Source organism: Lepidothrix coronata, unplaced genomic scaffold (assembly GCF_001604755.1).
Source record: "Lepidothrix coronata isolate B3197 unplaced genomic scaffold, Lepidothrix_coronata-1.0 Scaffold22, whole genome shotgun sequence".
NCBI lineage: Eukaryota > Metazoa > Chordata > Aves > Passeriformes > Pipridae > Lepidothrix > Lepidothrix coronata.
The window spans coordinates 5,875,435-5,893,882 of record NW_016690202.1 but is presented as its reverse complement, the minus strand read 5'-3'; the positions used below and the strand labels follow the sequence as shown (position 1 = coordinate 5,893,882).

The 18,448-nt window shown below is 37.0% G+C and overlaps 1 protein-coding gene across 10 annotated transcripts in view; it reads left to right on the top strand.

The window, feature by feature from the left end:
- Positions 1-18,448, top strand: part of GLIS3 (GLIS family zinc finger 3) — a 175,160-nt gene that overhangs the window by 141,100 nt on the left and 15,612 nt on the right. For 3 of the 10 annotated variants that reach the window (XM_017808297.1, XM_017808295.1, XM_017808296.1), the window contains exons 8-10: positions 233-414; positions 4,559-4,741; positions 5,958-10,557. In XM_017808297.1, the coding sequence (XP_017663786.1) occupies positions 233-414; positions 4,559-4,741; positions 5,958-6,094 (502 nt within the window). In that variant the 3' untranslated portion in view covers positions 6,095-10,557. Of the gene's footprint in view, positions 1-232; positions 415-1,126; positions 1,147-4,558; positions 4,742-5,957; positions 10,558-18,448 lie in introns of those variants that run through there. The other 7 variants (XR_001873743.1, XM_017808301.1, XR_001873742.1 and 4 more) reach the window with 6 other exon arrangements.

Genomic DNA, 18,448 nt, shown 5'->3' with positions numbered 1-18,448 from the left:
AAAAGGAGTTTCCCATAATAAGGGTCAATTTAGCATGTTAATTTCACAGTTGTCAAATCTAATGATATGTCATGATATAAAAATATATCATCTCTTATGTGGGCTGCACACTCTTAAATCAAGTCTGTATCTATGCAAATAGCTAAATATGATAGTGAACTAAATAAAGTAGAAACAATCTTTAGCTCTTATGTATTGGAGATTTTACAGTTTTGTGGTTTTGAACTCATAGGTTTGTTGCTCCAGCTCCTTCTCCTCATCACATCAGCCACCAGAGAATGTCTGTTCCACATCCCATGTTGCAGAGACAGACTCCACAACCTCCCCAGCTTCAACAGCCTGCAGGACTGCCTCCAAAGACATACCAGCCAGCAGAAAGCTCTTTTTCTCAACCAAATACCCTCCAGATCCAGGGTAAGAAGGAAGAATCTTCATTGCTGACATTAGTTGTTTGTCACTGTTGCAGGGCTTCAAATTAGGTGCTTCAGAGGCTGGCACCGATATTTTTAAGACACCTTTGCTTTTGAAAGACTCTGGGAAGTAGCCTTCAGGACTCTGCCTTCAGACTTCCTTAAAATTCTTACCTTAGGTAATTGTTATTCATCTTAGTAAAGGGTTACAGCTTTCTCTTCAGACTGATTTTCAGAGCTGGCTGAATAATGGAAAAAAATTAAAAAATCATACAAAGTATTCATTAAAAAAAAGTTACCATTTATTTAAAAAAATTGTTAGCTGATACGAGTTAGTGACACTAGTGTATCTATATAGATAGCTTTAATAGTTATCTTTGAATTACAAAAAATCAGATTTCAATAAACGGAAACAGCTTTTCACATTTGGAAATCAGTCTGTTAGTACAGTATGTGACTCATATCTCTCTCTTACTCTCTTTTCCTTTTGTTCCTAGCAGCCGGATGGTACCAGATGATTACTTGGTATTGTGTAGTTCGCCTGGTGAACATGTAAAAATATACTGCAGAGGAACACTATTTTGAATTATTTCAGGCCAAAGACAGGTGTCATTTTTACATACCGTAGCAGTAATGGCTACTCACTCATGATGTATATTTCTTAATGGCAGTTGTAATGATTTTCTTGAGAAAATAATCTTTCTTTGTTGTGCCAGGCAGAGAGATAACTGAAGAGGGAATGGATATCCATTAGAAACTTCCTACCTTATGGAAATTATAACTGTGGCAGTCATTCATTACGTATCTGCAAGGAAATCTTTGTCCACATCAGTTCAATGGGAGAAGGACTCTATCCCAAACTTATATGGACCACAGTTTCAGGTGTGAATTTGAGATGGGCTCTCCACCTGGACTTTTCAGATATTCAACACCTGTCAGGACAAAGCTCTTTGTATGATAAAGAACAAGAGCTTCTTGCTTTTAGAGGCAATTCTTGCAGCGTACAGCTATTTTATCATATTTAAAAATACTTCACTTTCCTAAGGAAATAATGCCATCATGTCAGAAGAAAAACTGTTTGCTCTGTATCTTGACATCATGGATCTTGGCTGTAGTGTAACTGATTCAAAGAAACGCAATTGATATAGCCCTGTGCATGTGTGTGTTTAAACAGTTTAATAAGAGACCAACTTGTACAATCCAGAGTTGCAGTCCTGAGAAGAAATGTTCAGCTGCTGGAACTTTATTAGCCAAACTGTTTGCCTTTTTTTTTATTTTTCCAGTGCTGCATGAAAACACAGAAAACTGATACTACAGGTAGTTCTCTAGTAGATAATTTTGAATGATGGGCTAGATATGATCAGGGTCTAGGGCCTGAATTGCACGTGGTTTCATGTTATCCTACATTGAGCTGTATTGGAGATTATCTTGGGTATGGCACTGTGTGGATAAAGAGCTCCTGACACCAAGTTAGGAGATTTTGCTTTCATGTTGGGCTCCAGTTCTAAGACCTCTACCCTTCCACTTGATGCACTGTAGATGCAGACAAAAACATTTAGAATAGTGCTAAATAACTGAGGGGAGAGAACTACATATGCTTTTATTCTTGTTTATAGCTCTCTGTCTTATAAGATGGGTAATTGACACTGAATTATGAAAAGAACTTGTATTTAGGAAAGTTGCATTACTTTTCTGTGCTCTCTTTCCATAATAAAAATTTTTGGGGGAATTTTCTAGCCAATATAAGTGCTTTGTGCACTTCCTGGTGCTTTCTGCTGTTTAGAGTTTAATGTACTACTGGGTCAAATCTTTGCTGGACAATATGTTTTACTTAAGCAGGAAATGACCAAATAGAGAGAATGTGACTCAACAATAGTCCAACGCCAAGGTCAGTATTTTTTCTGCCAGATTTGACCTTGCAGTAGTCAAAGTTACTGGCAGATTGTTCTACACTGATAACAGGATGCTGTGAGAGGCATAAATAGAGAATTAGCACAGAGTAATGTGAAAGGACACTTCAGCATGTGTCTTGAAGGATCTTGCCAGCTAGTTCAGACCACTCACGTATAAATTGAAATGGTTGTTTCTGGTAACTAGTCTGACTCAACAATAAACTTGCACGTTGTGTCTTATTGCTGGTTGAGAAAAACAGTTTATTTTGAAAACATATTTAAAGAAGGCAAAACCTGTCAATAGCTTCATGTAGCTAATGTAGCTTCAAAATTAAGTTTTGGATGGCTATTGTTTTTTCTTTAATTTTCTATTATTTTACCACAGTTGATTCTTAGATATCAAGACTGAATATTTAAGGATTGATGGCTTGTAAATTCCCAACAGTCTGACTCGCTTTTGCTGTGGTTAAACTTTAAAAGAAAAAAAAAAGGATTGAAACCATCATGTCACAGCTAGGGCAACTCTTGCGAAAGACAATGAAATCTGTGAGTGTTCAGCCTCTCTGGGAGTGGGCACAGAGTCTCACACAAAGAGTCTTCATATTTTGCCTGCTGTGGAAGAGGAGCCATGCTTCTACTTTTTATTTTTCTTTGGGCTTCTCTCCTCTCTCTCCTCTCTCCTTTCTCCTCTCTTCTCTTTTTTCTTTTATATAAAAAATGCATTAAAAAGTGTTTTCTTTTCCCCCCTTTTCCTTCTTTTTCCCCTGATGTTGATGGGTTTAGGGAATGTTTTATTGCTATTTCATCTTATTGATCTTTCTGTGCCAGAAGGAAATTCATCTGGAATGACTTGGTAATATGGATATTGATTAAATAGACTGGTTAGATGATACAGCCGTACACAACAGCTTTTTCTGATGACAGTAATGTCATAGGAAATTCCTTAAAATGCTTTCAGAGTTGAGGGTTTGTTTTTCTGACAGTGGCTTTCAGGTATGACTTACCTCAACATATTCTTTATCAAGAGAATAGCACACCAGCCTTTAGGCAGTAAGTTGTTTGCTAATAAAATCTTCAGAGAGTCTGTTGTTCCTGGGCCTATTTTTGGACTGTCAAGGCCTTCAACTTCTGTGTAACACCTTGATGGTGTTGCCATCTGTGTTTTTCCTTTCTGCAGAGAAAGAGAGTGGTGAGAACAAGGAGACACAGCACTGGGAGAGAGGAGCTTGATTCAGAGTTTTTCTTAAAAGAAAAGAATACAGATATTCTAATACTGATTTGTGGTTTTATTGTGACATTTACTCTTAAGACCATAGTATAGAAAACAGAAATAAATGCATCCCAATGATCTTCTACATATAAAAGCCTTCTTTCAGACTGAACAAGATCTCCAAAGCTTAGATAGCAGTTCTTTAGGCAGGAGAAAAGACCTTGCTTCCATGAGAAAATCTTTTGACCAACCTACTGCAGAGTATCTGTCTGTGCCACCTTAGACTGCATATGTGTCCCTCTCCTACAAAGAAGAGTGATTTTTGTTATATAAGTACATACTTTGGCATGGACTTCAGTGTGAATTTGCTCAGTGCTTATATGCCTCTCTGAAATATCACTTCAGGAACAAAAACCTTTTAGAAAAAAAACCCTAGTGGGGATTTTTCTGCCATGTGACACAGTGGTCTTGGTTCTCTTCCCTGGGGACTTATTGCTGCCGATGAGTGCGTTAGGCTCTCACCCTGTACATGCAAAAAGCAGGCCCCACCATCATCTAGCAGCCCTTCAGAGTCTCTGCGTATGTCCCCACTGTCAGCCGGTTGTCTTGGCATCAGTGACAGACTCTTAAGTGTTACTCAGACTTTTCTTGGGTAATCTTCCTTTATTTTGAATTAAGCATTTTCTTAGATTTTTCAGGCAGATCCCCACTGTGGTCTCTGGAGAGAACCAGTTCAGACAGCAGGATTGCAGAGTACAGGGAGAAATTTCCTGAAAAATTTCAACTTCTAGACAGTCAGTGCCTCTCACAAGTCATGCTTGGAATCAGGATATCAGAAGATAAAGCAGATTGTGTTTGAAATTGGTAGCAAATGGAGGAAGTTTTAGGGAGCTTCATATCAACACTACTTTATTTGTGTAAAATTATTGAAGACCTGGTGTTATGGCAGTTGAGATTTTTATCATTCTCTCAGCCGCAGTTCCAAATACTATCCTTTGGATCTCTGTCCAGGTCTTTTACTGATGGCCTTTTTCTCCTTGTTCTAGGTTTTTATGGGCAGCTTCAGACTTTCTGCCCTCCACATCATGCTGATGCTCAGAAGAATGTACAACATAGTGTTTCTTGCAATATGGTTCCTCCTTTTGAAGACTGCTTAGCTCCCACATCAGCGGGCCAGGCAGGGCTTGGCCTTTTCCATCGAACTTTTTCAGGTCATTCTGGTATCACAGGTAAATGACAACTGGTGACTTCGTGGATGACTGTGTACAGTTTGTGAACGTTGAGCTGCTTGAGCTGTGTGAGTGTATGTGCCTGGGATGTCTCATGACAGACTTGACTCTTTGACTCAAAAAGAGGAGATGGTTTTCAGACCTTTGTGGAGTGGTTGGCATGGGGAGGCAGGCAGTCACCATAGGTGACAGCAACAATTGGCTTGTGTGTAAACTGTACTCTGTTGAGGGCTTCTCAAGGTTCTAACCTGTGGGGGTCAAACACTCTCTAGCTTGTGTATTTGCTTTGAAATGCAGTCCATTGAGCCCTGTGTGATATTTGTGCAGCCACTCCACTTCACTGCGTGTGTTGTGGCAGGGACCTGAGATGATTCAAACCACTGATTTTGCTTTGTGTATGTTTGGGTTTTATCAGTCTTGAATTTAATTTTTTCACATTTCCATGACAAGAACTGCCTGGGTGTGCGCTTTCTGTGTGCACTTAACTTAGTCTCTGCCCAGATGAAAAACACCTCAGGGGCTTGTATGCTGCTCTGGAAAGGAGAAAGTTCCCTCTGTGCAAGGATCAGTACAAGACAGTGAGCCTGATCTTAAGGCCTAAGCACAACTAAGCACCAAGTCTTTTACTGTCCTTCCACACAGGATGAATTCACTTAACATTTATTGTTCTTTGAAATCCCTTTTACATCCTTGGTCCTTCAGTAGTGCATTGCAAAGCCAATGCACCTGTAATTTCAAAGAGGCATCTCACAGTGTGTAAACCTGTTATCCAAAAGATGGCAGTTTTTATGCAAACAGTTACTCTCGTGTTTACTACCATTGCTTGTAGAAGGTTGTAATTTCTGTGCCAGGGTCTGCTTTACAGCAGTTTGTTCTACAATATTTTATTGTCTTTTATCATGAGTTCAGTATGATGAAATTTGTTAAGTAAGCATGAAGTTTATTTTTAAAATTATCACAATTTTAACACCCATTATATGGAGAAGTGTTAGTTGTGATGAAATCTGCTATACATCAGACTCGATTCTGACAGAACTGAAAATTCCTCCCTTGGTAAGCAGTAAGTTATGTAATTAATTTCAAACCTATGTTGGCTTGTTTGTTTTGTTTGTGTATTTGATTTAAAACCATTTCCAGATCTATGTATAAGTATTAGGACATATTCCATGATATAGCTATCCTTGTTAATTAACTGGTTTTTGGGTTTTTTCCCTGGTGTATGACTTTCCAGCAGGGTCCATAGGTATCTTTGGTGATTCAGCTTCCAGCATGCCAGAGGACAGCAGTTTCCTACAAGTAAATGGAGTGGATCATCGTTCTAGCCAGCTTTCTTCCGTGTACACTGAAGGCTAAAGTAATATAAATCTAGTTACAAGAACTTCATTCCATTTCAACTTGCCCTTCTTGTATTTCTCCACAAAATGTTTCTCTCCATGAAACTGCCATGTATGTATGGGGATACGACTGGATATACATACATAATGGAGAGGAAAAAAGCAATCACTGAGCATTCTTCATTTAATCAAGCTCCAACTGAGAAGGGGAATGTTTGGAGAAAGCAAGCTTTGCCAAAACCTTAGCAATTGTTTCTTTTCTTCTCATCTGTGGCACAGCAACTCTATTTTTTTATTATTTCTCCTTTGCAATTTCTCAAAGGGAATTCAGAGACCAAATAAGAAAACTGCTTGTTAGCTGCAATCCTTTCAAGCTGAATGGGTGCACTTACTGAAGAACAAAGCTTTAGAAAATACGTTTTTCAAAAGAGGAAAAGAAGTAAAACTAGAGCATACTACAAACCATTTCAAAGGCATACAGCTTTTTGCACAACCTGTTTGCATGTGATGCTTCTGAAGTTAAACACACACCAGTATCCAGAAAGGAGGGAAATTAGACGTATAAGTTTGCACTCCCCATTGGACGTGGTGATGTGGTTTCTTTTTGGAGTCAAAGATCATTGGTACTGGATTTCTTACAGGCCTCGAGTTATGTGTCTCTTCCTTCCCTCTGTATTTTAAGCCATACAATATGGCTATTGCTGTTTTTCCAATATTCATTCCAACCCAATGCTTTTAAGCATGAATAAGAAGGGTTAAACACATGAGAATTTACATAGACTTTGTCTCTATTTAGCACAGATGCCAGATAAGAATAAGTACATTTTAACTTTCTGTTGCTTTTTAATTATATTGTAGAGCTTTATTGCTGTACGTGCTATAGTATTCTGTAGGGAGGTTTAAAATACTGCGTAGGAAAGATTCTTCCTTCAATTCTACAGATTTTTTAAAAAAACAATTTGTATTGATTCAATTAAATTTTTATTGCCCTAATATTTTCTATAACACATTTTCAGAAAGAACTACTCTTAAGTGTGCTGTGTTCCCTGTGCTTACTTAGAGGTAATGCTGAACTGGTTTGGTGGTTTTGATTTTTCAACTCAGTGTCAGGCTCTAGCCCTTGAATTTAGTCCAGGATGAAAGCAAATATGGTTGCCCTTCATGAAAGGTACCAAGATTATGAGTTAAATCCAGTATTTTGCAGTGAAGACATGCCATCACTGTGATCCTGTATACCTTGGAAACAACTCTTACATTATGCAGAACTGAGTTTTTAGGTGATTAATTCCTGTTCATCTATTTTGTAGACTTCTTAACTGTGTAGTGTGCATCTTAACGTTCTCATGACCTGATATAGTAAGGACAGAAGTTCAGTTTGTTCTTACAGGCTAGACTGCAACTATGCTTCTGAAATCAGTCTTCTGGAAAGATGAACATTAAAAAATTGTTTATAGAAACTCTTTTTTTTCTGCAAAAATTTTTTGAGTTTTTCAGTGCATTTGGCTCAGATTCATAATTTGCTATTATGTTGAATAGGTGAATTTATGTCCAGATGTTTATAAATACTGGCAATCTTTTGAGGTTTTTATTCATTAAATATATTCTTATGTGCAGGTGTATGTGCTTAAATGTTTAATGGAGAGATTTTCGTCCAATTAATGTGTAGAATATATGGATAAACCATGCACATAAATGAAGTACAATAAGAAGTAGTGTGACTAAAATACAGATATCTCTGTGCTAAGTTCTTCCCCCTTTTATTCTGCTTCTCACATCACAGGTGAAGGTGTCCCCCTGCTCCAGCTTGCAATAATAGGTCCACATGTTATAATATGCGGTTTGCATTCGGTTAAATGACATCAGGCATCCCTTACAGCTATACACACACAGTCCTTTTGCATTAGCGTATGATCTGGCCCAGTGCATTGACCACAAGTTTCACTTTTTAATTAAGCTTTAATTTTGTGCTATCTTAAAGCCCATTATGCATTCACTGCACAAGCATAAGTTGATTCAGCAGGAATAATTAGTCACAATGAACACTTCAATTTCAAATGTCTGGGACTGTGTTTTGTTCCACCAAAGTCAGCAAGAGCAGAATCAGGCTCAGTGTGGACGTATGTGTGTACATACATGTGTACATACATACTTTGTACATACAAATCCTTCAAGGTTCTTTTAACCACATGGTTGTTCAGAATTTGTCCATTGCTGTGCACAAAACTGAAATACTGTTGCTGTCTTCAGATCTGTAATACCCTGACTTTTAAACCTTTTGAAATATTTTTCTAGTATCTGAATGTACAAGCTGTTCAGTAGAGTGGGGGATTTTACATTTTGAAACTTCCTGACCAAAGGAAAAGCGGGGGTACAGAATTCAAAAAGGGCATTCATAATTTGGGGCTTCATTTAAAAAAGGAAACTTCTGCAAGTTGTTAGTTCATTATTTCGCACATATATTATATATATATATATTCACAGCTTTCCATGAGCCTTAATCCTAAAAAGAAGGAGTCAGAGTATAGTTACATCAAGGACATGAGAGTGGGCTACCAGTCTGTAAAAAGGTATGCCTATGTTTACTTCTCTTTCAGAGACAGAGAGGATTTGTCACAATTATTTCATTATTCTCTTTGAAACCAGACTGACTTCAGGGCATCAACTTAATCACTGATTTTATCTCAAGTATTTTAGATATTTAATTAGGGAATTGTGTTTGTCACATGTTACAATGAAAAAGGTGCTTGAGAAAATGCATAAAGTAATGCCAGTTACTGAGTTATATTCAAATACTTGTGCCTTAGTGATTTTTATGTTGTTATTCTACTTGCTGGATTGTTAACTTTCTAAAGGGATTCATATCTAGAAAATGAAGTTATTTTAGACTATGGACATGAAACAATATTAGCATGAAATTATTTACAATCATTCTTTTATACAATTCACTTGTTTTCAGACTCAATGATCTATTTATATCTGCATTAGAAATGGATCTACACTGGAGTTTAAAATACAGTTTGAAAGTGCATATGTACATGTGGGAGTGTATGAGTGTATGTGTTTATTTGGATCTCCCTTTCTATGTATATATACACACAAGCATATAAGCATTATGGTTTAATAATACCAGGTGCTGAAGTATTGCAGTGCTAAAACCATCTGTCAATCTGTCACATTGTATTTTGTTTTCAGCTTTCTTTGAAGAGGTGTGAATGAGTATAAAAATTATATTTTAACTGTTTATTCCCTGTTTTCCTTGTGTAATTTTATAGCAGACTTTTTTAAACAGCACTTTTTTGTTCTTTGTATGGAATTTTGTTGTTAGTTTGTTTTGTTGGTTTGGGTTTTTCTAATATATATTTTCTAGAAGCAGGTAAAGCAAATGAAAATTACCATTTAAAATTAGCTGAGGGGGCTTATATTTAAGAAAAAAAAATCCTTTTATTCTGTACAGAAAGCAGCATCTTGTGTAATATTTTTTACACAAAGCACTTTGGTAAGGAGAGAAAGTGGGATTATGTTTTTCCTAAACCTTACAGAGTAATCTACATATTTATACACACTTACATATACACATATGATCTTAATTTGCCATACTGTATATCTGGCTGATAGTTGCTCTAAAGAAATACCTGTTGCATGTCATGAAAAAAAAATCAAAAGAATTAGTTACACTTTTTGCTCTACTAGTATGTATAATTTTATGATTTTTTTACAGTTACTTTTCATACAATCATAAGTTATTTTTGTCCTGTTTGATAAAGTTCTGTTTTATGTAAAAAGTAAAGTGAAATGTGTATGTGGATGGTACAAAATAAAACCTGAAAACTGTAACTCCGTTATATTACCTGTAGAATATCTTGTTGAGAGATACCTTTAAAGAAGACTGCTCCAGTCATTGTCCTTCACCATAGAACTACCAGTGTTTGCATAGTTCGTATAATTAGAAACAGAAATGGGGAAAAAAACCCCTCAGAGATTTCTTCTAAAAAACTCTACGGTTAGATTTTTAAGTCTGGATTTAATTATTGTTATAGTGGAGGCTAGAGATAGAGATACAGATAAATGAATGCCTCAGTGGGTGTTTACACCCTGGGTGGAGACACAAATAAAAGAAGAAAATTTAATTACATTTTTGTGTTGTGATCATTTTTGATTTTTAATTGGTTTCTTTGTTCGTGTGGTTCAACAGTAAAACATATAAAGGCATTTTGCTTTTTTGTCTGATTATTGTTTCTAACATACTCAAACAATTACACTATTTCAGAGTATTTAATGTATGAAAAAGAACATTTTTTTAAACTCTGCATTAGACAAAATACAAACAAAAGATAGAGACAGAAGTTGATGCATGTTTATGTCCATATTGTCCAAAACACATCCTAAGAATCCAACATGCTTAGGAAATAAGAGGTTACCTTCTACCATATGCATAAATTGGACTAGAAATCTAAGGAAAAAACACAAATTAATAAATTAACTAAGCTCAGAGGAATGCTGTGTTAGCATTGCAAACAGACCTTTGAAAATAATGGTCCTAGCTGATTTTACTGTGAAATTAGCATGGCTGGCTCTGGGTCAACCATGAGCAGATAAAAACTGTTAAGGCCACAATCACTGACAGGTGTACATGTGAGCTTTGTAGAGCTTTACTAAAAATAAACTTTGCCCAGCGTGATCTTATTTGCACTGTATCTTAGTTGCTGTAGGAAACTTGCCCCATGGTTTAGCAAATATTGTTAGTGAATCCTGCAAGCAACCATAAAGAACTGAGAGTTGCTGAATTGAAGTGTTTCAGAATTCAGTTTTTCTTTTTTGATGGAGAGAGAGAGCTCTTCAAATGAGAAGTCTACAAGTTCCCTATGCAATGGAGAGTAACATGGTTCAAAATACTTCAAAGCCATGTGCTTTTTTTGTGTGCCTGAGGTACAGCACTTTTTCATGATGTCCAGCAAACTATCCTATAGCAAAACAGTGAAATGTAGTAAAAAAGTTATGTGACAGGTATATTCCCCTGAAGAACATAATTTCTGCATGAAGGTTGTCTGAATTTTTCCTTGATAAAGTGTTTGTGTTTGGGGTTTCCTATTTTAGGGGAAAAAAAATTTTGAAACATAAGAAAGTCTCACAAGATGAAAATTTTTGCATGTATTTAGTTAGAGGAATTCTCCCATGCAGCTGTGCTAAAGCCACAATGTATTCCTGAATTTATACCAGCTCTGTCCTAATGGAAAATATTTCAATAAATCTTGATATATACCTATGTCCTTCAATAAGAGAAGAAAATAATAAACATAATTATTCCATTCTGAATATTAATCTATTCATATATCCTAATTATACTAATTACATGACACCTTGTATTTGAAGTTAAGAGTGAGGATGTCTAAATGAAAACACAACTGTCCATTTTCCTCAGCTGTGATTCTCAGGAAAATGCTTCTTCATATTCAGACTTGCTGTTTCCTACCTTGGATCACTTAATAACTCCAAATAACATCACATGTGTTTTGAATTACCTGATTTTTAAACTGTGTCTGTTGTCCACTGTAAATAAGCTGCCTCAAGAAGCAGTTTTAAAAAGTCTCTCCCATAATGGACAGTCTTAAAGTGGACGACTTCTGTATGTCTGTATATACTCACTCGCTGCAATATACAACCACAAGAAACAGAATGGTGGAATTAATCTTACAGAATGAAAACTGTTAACTTTTTAAGGTTGCGGTGTATCTTTTCTCTACCTTCCTTGAAACTTTAATATTCTCATTTAAAAGCTAAGTATGAAAAATCATTCTAGCACATCTTCCCATGCCATTTATAGATTTACAACCAAAGTAAATTTACCCAGCAGTCAGTATCATTAATGATTCACGAATGAGATGGGTTAATTCAGTGAACTGTAACAAAGAATGCCTTTCTATGTGTCTAGTTAAAAGTTCCAACATGCCTTTGTTATAATTATAACTAGAAAATGCAAACCTTATGCATGGCTGCAACTAGGTACACAGAATAAAGCATTACAAGTAAATCTAGGTAGACAAAAGAAAATATAACCATTTCCTCAATATAAAAGATCTTCCCCTTTTGACCAAAAATGTACTTGAACCTGCCAGTCGGTGGCCACATTCCAAGCTTGGCTGCATGTAAATCAGACAGCTTCAGCTATTCCAGGAATGGACACAGTGAGGTTGATTAAGCTCATGAAAAGCAGGGTGACCTGGCCTCATTTCCTGAAAATTCCAGCTTAAATCTGTTGGAAAAACAAACCCCAAAGTTGCTGCTGCAACTGTGGCTGATATATTTACAATCACAACTAGACTGGCACCATTGTGATTTCACCTGTTAACCCATCACTTAGCATAGCACACAGTTGTAATTAAGCTGTACCTGTCTTGGGCTGGAGAAAGAGGAAGGATACTTTGCTTTAATGGAAGTTAAATTAGTAGTACTGAGTGAGAAAAGTTAAAGCAGTTTAACTGGACCAGCTTATACATCAAAGAAGTGGCAATAGTGTTAGATGGCACCATTATTGCACTAAACCTTTATTCATGATCAATTTGACTTTCGAACCAATGAGGAATCAGAATATTTCTCAAAAAAATTTTTACTCTGGAAGTTTAAAATCTTAGGAGGCCACATTTTTTGCCAACCCTTCTGTAGAAGCCAGAGAATGTTGTAGAGTTCCAATGCCAATTTTCTCTTTTGTGACTTTGTTAGGACAGTCCACAAAAGCACTGAATAGGGGAGCAGTTTTGTCATCTAGATATGTACAGAATAGAAACTGTATTCAAATTTTTAATTTTGGGGAACCTACTAAAATACAATCTGCACAAAACAGAATTGTGCAGATTTACTCAATCAGAATTACTCCAGCCAAAGCTGAACCAATGTGTATAATAGGGTAAGTTTACCCAATTAATGGAAATGTTGCTTAAAAGTTGAATAGAAAAGGAAAGAATGGCACTCAAATCCACTGTGGTACTCTTACTTGTTGCTATACTTTTTTTTACTTCTTGCTGTTGTGCATCTCAATTATTCAAGAGCCTGTTTCACTGTAGAGACTGTTAGGTGCAGAATTTTTGCTGGCTGTTGGGCTTTTCATGTTGGTGGGCCTTCTTCATTGAAACTTCTTGCTGTACACAGTAGGTTTTGCTGAGCAAACCTACTTTGAATAAAGGTGGAGGCAGTTGTATTTAGCTAAAAGGAACTCATGTAACAGTAGCTTCATTACTTTAAACTTTCTTCTTTGATCCCTAACCCCAACATGACAATCAATGAGGCTATGCTCAATGGCTCAAAGGACTAAAAGAATTGATCATGCCAGTCCCACTGTCCTTCTTTTTACATCACTATGTGACCTCCAACAGGACATTTATGATACAGGAACAGCTGAAGCCAAATCGTTTGGTCTGATGAGTTTTTCATGCCTTACTGATGGAGTTGTTACTTTCACTGTATGAATTATGGCCTTTTGCAAGACTACTGGTCAAGTCATCGAATACAATGAACAGTGTCAGCAGAGAAACAATAACCTTAAGGGAAATGGTAACTAAAAGTGATCTTCATGCTCCTTTGGACCAAGGGATCACCACTCTTGGGTCTGCTGGTCATGCAAACTGGAGCACTCTGATGGCAAAAGGTTTACTGAAGCAACTGGAGACCACCGTGGCCGAGGGCTGACCACAACCTGTGTATCTCCCAAACATTCTTTCTGCAAAGATCAGTGATTTTGGTGGCTCTTTGCTGCCTGAGAATCCCACCCCAGGAAAGATCCTCAAGCAGCTGGCCAGCTGCATTTCACACTGGGCTTGGTTACTGCACAACACCAAAGGTGCTGGATGTAATTCTGTCCACCTGTACTAGAGAAAAACTGAAGCAGAAACCTAGTATTTGGATTTTTTTCCCAATGAATGCAACAGATTGCATCAAATTAATTCCCATTGGGTAGTCTAACATGGCTTTAGGATATTCTTTTATAGAATCAATACTAAGAAAGGAGAGGGGGAAAGTACTTTTTCTCTTCTGCTGTTCTCTTTTCTTTGCTATCTTTTCTCCTCTGTTGTTCAGAAGATCTTCCTGACAAAGAACACTAAACCTTTTACTCATTTTAGGGCTGCTCAAATGTAAATGAGGGTAAACTCACCCCTATTTGCTTGCAGAAAAAGGTAAGTAGGGTAACTGAATGTTGCCCTAAGTTGTATGTCTTGCTTGAGAATCATACTGAAGTCTAAATTTGAATTGAATTTTGGGTTCAAAAGCAAAAAAAGAAGTCAGAAATATGTTCAGGAAACAGATCACTGAAGGAAACATGACTTGAAAAGGGAAGAATAAGAACAGTCATAGTACAACATAATACAATATACCTCTAAACTGTATGAGGTATATATGTACAGAGACATGGCAGGGACACAGAGGAGCTGATAAAAGCTTTTTTCTTTCAAAGATCTCAAGGCTGTTTCCTAAACAAGATGAGACTGCACCATTAACCTTAATTTGGAGTTGTAGTTGCCAGTAATACTTGTAGGACTATCAGTTACATATTTTCAGTCTAGGTCAAGCCATCGCAAACATCATTAGAAATAGAAACCACTACTTACTGGAAGACTTAGGTTGCTTATAACCTGGAAAACCTCCCAGTGGTGGGGTTTTACCTTCTAACTTTGTCTTACCTTTATGCTTGCTTTGCTTGAGAGCCTTATTCCAATTCCGTGTAAACCCTTGAGCAGGTTCTCAATGGCACTTTACTATATGTACCTGTTAATAGCAAGTTGCCATCTACTACCATTTTGGCATAGCAGAGTTGTACATCCGCTCTTCTCTGACATAGCCAGCTGCACAAACTATACCACAAAGGAGAATTTTGCATTCACTAGTTCCTATTCTTTTATTCCTCCTGCATTTTTTTTTATACCAGGTATGTAGTCTTCCTTGGTATTTCTGTGGTAGTTACTGAATAGCCTGAGAGTCATTTGTCAAGGCCACTCTATATGGAAAGTAGAGAAAATCTCACCCCAAATCAAGAAGAACCTCTATCATCCTCTCTTCCAGTTTTTTGTTGGAGTGGGGGATAGTAGAAAAGTCTATAAAAGAGTGACATAGAAATGTCAACATTAATTCAGGCCCTGTTTGCACTGAAGTGAACAAGGAGTGATTCTCCTAAAATCTATAGTGAAAAAATATGTAATGAACATGAATACCAAATCAAGCCTAGTAAGAGCCACACTAAGAGCTCATCTAAATTTCATATACTTGGGTTTTGGTGGAAAGGAGAGAAAAAGTAAAAAAATCTGCTTCTTTTACTTCTCAGAGCTGCTACTTCTAAACTATGTGTGGGTCTCTAAAATGTTGGAATTAATCCTGTAGCCTTACCTCATTCCACAGGCATTTAACAAAGGAAGTATTCTTGAATGCTGAGTTTCAACTAATTATCAGAAGTGGGTGAGAGAAAAAGGGGACAAAGAGCACCTGACATGATGGCACGTTAATAGTTCACCCAGACGTCTGGGATAACATATGTTTTCTGTACAACATTTCATGAACTCCAGAAATAGGCTTTTACTTCTCAACAAAGGTGATGGAGAACTTGATGAAAAAGTGTGTCACCTGTTTGTACATCATTTAGCCTGCCTAAGTGTGTAAAGTCTTGTTGATATAGGGTTGTATTTTATATGCAAGAATCGAGAGGTTCTTTGCTTCGCTGAGTCTCCTTCCAGCCTCCAGTAATTAATCCTGGAAATTTTACCTGGGAATTCCAAACATGCATCTTTTGCAGTAACAAAATCTAATGGGGTGCAAAGACACTCCAGAAACAACAAAAGAGTGAAAAAGGATACTACATTTCTCTGAGAGGTTGCATTCTTAATGAATTACCTGCACAGTATAATTGTGATATAGGCATGCCATATCTTGAAAAAAAAAAATTGAAAAGCAGGATCAAGTTATGCCCCAGACTTGATTCAGAGCAAAGATGACCCCCTTTGTGGGTCTGCATTTTCTAAGTGAGGATACATTGGAAGGGCACATTGCCCAGATTACCTTCTGGACTCACTGTCTTTCTATAAGGTTGTCACCATCAAGCAACTCTAGAAGTAACAAAGCCATCTTCTGTGATTTACTTGTGGTACTACAAGGTTAGAAGCCGAGGAAAACTCAGGGATGTTGATGAGCATAACTCCTCTTCAGCAAAAGTAAGTAAATTTTGTTATGGAATAACATGTTGAAACAGTAAGACCTGCTGTCTAAAATGCAATAGGTTGAGTGAAACAACCATGAGGCTTTATCCCATGCTTGTGCCTGCAGCAAGAGGAGAGCACTGATAAAAATAACAGTGGGTTCTGCTTAGGCTCTGCATTTGCTGAAGGATCCAGGCCCCATACCTGCCTGTTCCCTTGGGGTCATGGGCTTCTAGAATACTCTCAAGAATGTCAGGAAGACTCTCTTCAGGTGTTTTTGAACTCCAGGGTCTCTTTGTTCTATAAAACAACTTTAAAGCATCCATAACAAAGAACAAAAGTCCCCTGTAAGCTGATGCTGGCCAATGAGTTACTTTAATACCATTCTGAAAGCAAAAAGTGAAATTAGCAAGAGGCATGTTTCCAGCAGCAGAGCAGCTGCAAGCATCTGTTTGTTCTACTATTCAACATAGATTTTATTAATTTACGTAAACCCAAGAAAAATTGTGTGCACATCAACAAAACAGAGGACAAGGCCTCTCTTTGTTTCACAACAGTGAAACACATGCGACGGTAGCACAAGACAAGTAAAAAATACAAATTGTTAAAAAATACAATCTTATGCCAACGCAAATAACCTTGCTGAGTCATAGGATTCCAAGAAATTGTACCACCGCTCCTATGACTGCTGATGTGCCTCATCCAGCTGGTATGTGATCTTTCTAAATATGCTGACCTTCTCAGTCCTCAGTCCTACTGCTTGACAATGGTTTGACTTCATTTCTCTGTGTTTGATAGTTCTGGTTTTGAGCTAAGTTACTCTAATTTTGAAGTGGTGTCACTTTCTTTCCATGGAATTAATTTTATGCTTTCATTGGGAAGATGTGGAGTGCTTGCTTTTAGCAGAAATGTGTCGTGTGCTTTATTGATGTTTGAAAGATTGCACTATAAAAAGATTTGGCAAATTAATATGGTGTCTATTTGTACTGATAGATCGAAAGATCAGTTTTCAATACAAGGGAAAGTACCTTCAAATTTCAGGAGATATCTTAAAATGAGCTCACAGGATTTTTTTCCTTTCTTTGTGAAGCTGATGTACTGGTCATGTACGTACTTGTGTAATGAAGGCAGTTATAACTACACAGCAGTTTCTCTGCAGTCCCTGGAATTAGCTTGACAGAAACCACTGTTAGCAGTGTCAGGATCAAGCATTAAGGCTCAGAAAGTGACTCTGCTGGGAAGTGTGTGCAGATCCACTCGCTTGGAGCCCTGGCTCTAAGGATTCAAAAGAACACTCTACTGTAAAAACATTTAAATGAATTTTGGTCTTTAAGACAGCTGGCAGTAGTTATATTTTGCTCTGAGAATCTTCTCTATGATGTTCTGGGTAGCAAGATAGGGGATGAAGAAACTTCAAACTATTTGCAAGCAGATGCATAGAAATTTGTCATCAGTGTCACAATCTTTACTTTCCAAAAGCAAAGCTGGACAAATAGGGACATGTGGCAGCATAAGGTGACCTAAAAGTGAATGAAGTGAGAAATTTGTTGCTTAGTAGTCTTAAAAGTGAGATGAATAGTGGATAAAATGATCTCATTTCTACAGTGAAACTACAGTGAAATCTGTACTGAAGTGTTCCTAAATTCAGCTGAGAGCACATAGCAAAACTGTGAACAATTCCTTCTCAGAGACAAAGACCTTTCTTGCTGGTACTTTTTTTGTTGTTTTATTGTCGTGTTTGTTTTTAATAGATCCTTAGATAGAAATCCCTTACCTTACATTTCTTCTCAAATGTTATACCAGTAGAAAACAGCCTCTGAAATAAGCACGACAGGAAAGCTTTATGACTCATATCCTTCATGGTTAACTGTTAATCCCATGTTTGTGATCACTTTATGATAGTAATGCCATTATATCTAAGTAATTCTCTTGGAAATGCTGAGGGAACCTATTTGCACTGTGCATCTTTCATCTTTGTCTACTATCCATTAAATGTAAACTAAAGTATTTCAAAATGCAGATGTCAAATCTGATGAGTTCTCATTGTGCCAAAATCTCTTTAGAAAGAGCCATAGATGCTGATGAATATGCATCTTGAAGTAGTATTTAACACATTGGTTTTTCTAAGTGTTGTTTAGATTTAGTTCCAGCCATATTCTTGTACAGTTTGTACTGCAAGCGGTGCAAACTGGCTGTATGTA